The sequence below is a fragment of the Halyomorpha halys genome, unplaced genomic scaffold (genome assembly GCF_000696795.3).
Source record: "Halyomorpha halys isolate HHAL.00 unplaced genomic scaffold, Hhal_1.1 Scaffold4358.1, whole genome shotgun sequence".
Taxonomy (NCBI): Eukaryota; Metazoa; Arthropoda; class Insecta; order Hemiptera; family Pentatomidae; genus Halyomorpha; species Halyomorpha halys.
This window is the reverse complement of record NW_027106777.1, coordinates 41,199-45,903: the sequence shown is the minus strand read 5'-3', so window position 1 is coordinate 45,903 and position 4,705 is coordinate 41,199. Positions and strand designations below refer to the sequence as shown.

The following is a 4,705-nucleotide window of genomic DNA, read 5'->3' as shown; positions in this document are numbered from 1 at the left end:
TACAAACCCTCAAAATAACAATCAATTAGGTTAGTTATATAATTTTAGAAACTTTACAGAAACAACTTTAATTCACTAACAAGTACGTTTGTTAATTTGTACGCCAGACTAACTATCTGGATTAAAGACAAAACACCGTAAATTAACAACACCGAGTAAAGGACACCATATCCATAGCTCTAGGGAAGATATTATGTGCAGACTCACTTCTGGACAATGCTGATACTTTTGACAGAGTTGAGAACTTTTATTTACATTCAAGACGAAACATCAACGTAACTGCTATGTTATTCACCAATCCTTTTTCTCCAGCAGATTTTTCTCTGACTAACAATCGTCAAAGTTATCTTCTATAATGCTTGCTGTTGCGAACGGAATCAAACGCCTAAAGGAATTTCCTGAACGCTGCAAACGCCAAGTTCTGCTAGTATTGGTGATCAAAATTGAAAGATTGAAAACAAAGGAAATTCTGTTAGAAAATCAAACTATTACTGGAAGAAACAAATGCCTATATATTATTATTAATATCCATTATCTATCATAAATAATCTATATAAAATGAAAGTGAGTAATGTTACTAAAATTAAATAAAACAAATATAATTTTATGAAATTGAAACAATTGAGATAATATAAGAAATTAATTGTTAAAAACTAATTAAATCGCATAAAAGACTTCTTTAACTAAACCAAAAAAAAAGTGATAAATAATAATAAATTAAGACTCCTACTCGGTGAAACTAATCAAATGAATGTCTTCTTTAACAAAAAAAAAAAAAAAATTTTATGAACAATAATAAATGCTGACGTCTGCTCGGTGAAACTAATAGTGTCTATTTTTCTGACCTGTTAGTGATGAAGATTGTGGATGTAGATTATATGGACAATGATGGCAAAGTATGACCGTAGGAAATCGCAGCCATAAGCAGTGTGCAACGTATCGTAGGACAATAGCTAGAGACCTCAAGTTTTTTTTTATAAAAAGCGCTTAATATCATTATCGTGAAAAAAAAAAACAGCGCACCTTAATGACCTTATTTACAATATACCATTACATTGTACTTAATTCATTATACAAATTCAATTAAATAATATATATCGATTTCTTATTGTTAAAAGTATTTAAAAAAAAAACTTTAATGTAAAGAAAGGTAAAGAATTTAAAGAAAAGTCTATGTGTGCAACAAAATCTTGCTTCCCTAATCAATGGTAGATATACACACTACCTTCCTGTTTTAATGTTGTTTTAGCAATCTAACAGCAATATGTGCAGACAACACGAACGTTTTAACGGAAGAAAACTTTTCGCATTGACATGAAACGTGCTCTTTAGATTTCTTTGATGATACACTATCTCGTTCTGATGTGAACTGGGGTCGAAATATCAAGAAAAAAATAAATCAAACACTTTCCATAAATAAAACTACTTTCTAAATATTCAAAACTAAAACTAAGGCAGAAATAAAACATATACATTTACTTTACAATTAGTTGCAGAAACATTTATTTTGATCAATGCAACAAAGATTTATGAGACAGCTAAAAAGACTTACATTAACGAAATTAAACATTTTGAAAACATGTTCAAAACAATTATATAATCTTATTAAGCAATGTAAATTTACCTTGTGACATTCACATGCTATCTGTTAACGAACACATGCGGACCTACCAGGAACTATTCCATTACAAATTAAAACTACATCATAGCTTTTAATAATAAACAACAACGTAATCTTTGTCACGGTTTATTTGTAATTATTAAACATTCTACATTACCTTTGGCTACACCTAAATCACAGATTTGAAAGACTAAAACACAAATAACGTTTCACCCTAAAAACTCATTTACTTGACAATCAATCCACTTTAATCTTGCAAAAAAATATTTCTACGTAATTCATTATGAAAATCAATATGGACTTACAGAACAAAACACTGTAATTCTGCAGAGGTCTACACGCTATTCACATAGTATAAACTATATTGTCAAATAAACATAAAATTATTCAGCACGTATCATAGAAGAATTTAAATTACAGTTTACAGTATGATTTACACACAGCCTTCGTACATTCAAAACAAGAATAGATAAAAATCAAATACAGCTATCCACTTTTCTATCCAAAAATAACCTAAAACAATTAATCAATGAATCTTCCCAGTGAAGAGGAAATAAGAGTTGTAAAATTAAACGTTAGTTGTCAAGAGACTTCTTAAGTTGTTAAGTTTTGGACATATTCTTTGTTTATTTTATATTTTTAAACTCGCATAATTCCATGGATCATATCAATAAATAATTTTCTACAGAAATGTAAAAGGTAGAAAATCTTATATCAGTGATACTCGTATTTCAGTTATGACTCATTTTATTATGTAAATAAAATAAAATATTTTGGTTTTATTTTTTATTAATCTATGACAGTTTTACTATTCCCCACATTTTCAGTCCATTCTTGTCAATTTTTGAGGTATAGAAATTCTTAAAAACTCTCAAATGGTGTTTAGACAGATCAATTATATTACTTCATGCTATCATAGCTAATGTATATCAAATAATTATATTTTTTAACATATCAAGTTGCCATTGTCAATCTATAATTTTATTTCAGAAAAAAAATAGCCCACCTAAATAATAATTTCTCAATTCGAAGATCAGAAATCTTTTTTCATGAAGAACTTCAAATTGCCTTAGCAAAGCGGAACATCTTTAACAGTTTGGCCCCTATCAAATGTGTAACCTAAATACTCCGATACCCAATACCCCGATCTTCCATTAGCCTCAGGAATCCTCCAAGGTTATACCCTTCTCCGTTTTAGCGCATCCTCTGTACTGCCTATTTCAAAAACTCATTAACATAGCCCAGAATCACCTTTCGAGTCAATTGCTGATCTCAGCACTGATATGCATTTAGAAATTTCGTAAATAGCTTTAATCCTTCTCACGAGAGAAGTTGAAAAATAACATCAATCTATCAAAATATCGATACTTTTGACAGATTGGCTTGTTCCATTTTTCGCATTATCTATATTAAAATTTGCCTATCGAAAACCTATATAGTAATACTTTGATAGGAGTTAAGTTATTCACTGAGTATTCGTTTCCTCTTTCCTTTTTATTTTTTTTATTATGTTTAAACTACTTATTATAATTATTTTTTATTTCTAGTACCATGCTATTTATTTTTGTTTTTGTTTCTTTATTATAAATGTAATTTTTTTTTTGTGATAAGCTATATATATATATATATATATATAACCAACCCTATATATAGCAACCCCTAGCTACTTTTCTGCACCCTAGTTGTTCACTGGGTATCATGTCATTGGATTTGAGGTGGTCATATATCTTCGTTGCCGAGATAAAGGTAAGAATTTTATAGATGCCATTTAAGCAAGTTATGGGCCGGAAATTTTCAGATCGTAAATTCGGCCCATCTTTCTTTGGGAGCGAATAAGTTACGCCGTATGAGAAACCCTCTGAGGGAGCCAGCTTGTCATCTAGTACATCCTGGAAGCCATTGGCCAGTAATTGGTACAAACTCTGAAACCTTTTAATCCAGTAATTCTGAATTCCATCGGAGCCTGAAGCCCACCAATTTTTCAGGTTTTTAACTGTTTCCATTACGTCATTTACAGTAATAGTTCCCTCAGGCATCTCTGATGCATTCACAAAGCTTCGCATTTCCTCTTCTATCCAAGGGGCGTTTTCGTTGTGGCAAGTTGATTTTTCCCACACACTCCTCCAGTAGGCCTCAATATCATCGGGGTATTGAATTGTAGGTTTATCCTTTTTGTCAAGGTTTCTGTAAAATTGGCGTACATTCTCTTTGATAAGCTGATTCTGATGCCTGCGCAAAGCTGCCTCAGTATATCTACGCACCCGGTTCGCATAAACTGCCAGTTTCTGTTTCAAGTTATCCAGGGGTAGTGTCAGCCTATCAATTAATTCGGATTCCAGTACTGTACCCAACTTTTGTACAATAATCTCGTCTATTTTCTTCTTTGTCTTGGGTCTTGCGTTTTGAGGATTTTGAATATAATTTGAAATTACACCAATTTTTTCACGCAAGTTGTTAATTTTTCGTTGAAGCCTTTTCCTTTTTTCCACTGTGGTATTCGCGTACTACTTCTTTGAGATTTATTTTTTCTACCATCCTCTATTTTTATTCCCAGTTCAACTATTACTGTTTTGTCAGCGATATATAGCCAATGTAAAATATCTTGAAGTCCATTTATCAGGCCTAAATGTTCCTGGATCACATTATTCATTAAGCAGGTTAACTTCTGTGTGCTCATATTGTATGGCACTCTGGGTAACGGTGGTCTTTCTTGAAGCGGTATATCACCAAGCACCACATGCTCAGTTAAAACAGATTCACTTAGTCTGTTTCTTAATTCGGTGTCATCCTCCATTTGTTCATCCCTGACATCTATGCCGACTGATGAACTGATTCTATCAGCGGACACTTGATCCATTTAGCGTTCTATTTGAAAGCTCGGCATCATTTTCAGTGGCCATTGATCTACGAGCTTCATCTTTAGGTTGTAGGAGGTCTATAGAAGTTAGAAACTTTCTTGACAAAATCTCTCTAACCTGATCATTTAGCCTCTGCGTGCTTTTATTTACGTTTGGGAAGTATTCATTCCAATATCTCTGAATGCGGTTAAGGTATCCTGTTTCTTTCTGTTTCGAGGTTTGCACC

General features: G+C 32.0%; 1 protein-coding gene across 1 annotated transcript; it reads right to left on the bottom strand.

Moving 5' to 3' along the window:
• Positions 1-3,462: 3,462 nt before the first annotated feature.
• On the bottom strand, positions 3,463-4,478 carry LOC106691894 (uncharacterized; the record flags this gene model as incomplete). The annotated part of the gene is made up of 2 exons (XM_014437792.1): positions 4,054-4,478; positions 3,463-3,937 (listed from the first exon to the last, which is right to left on the bottom strand). Coding segments are annotated over exons 1-2 (900 nt in total), but the record flags the coding sequence as incomplete, so codon positions are not given.
• Positions 4,479-4,705: the final 227 nt, after the last annotated feature.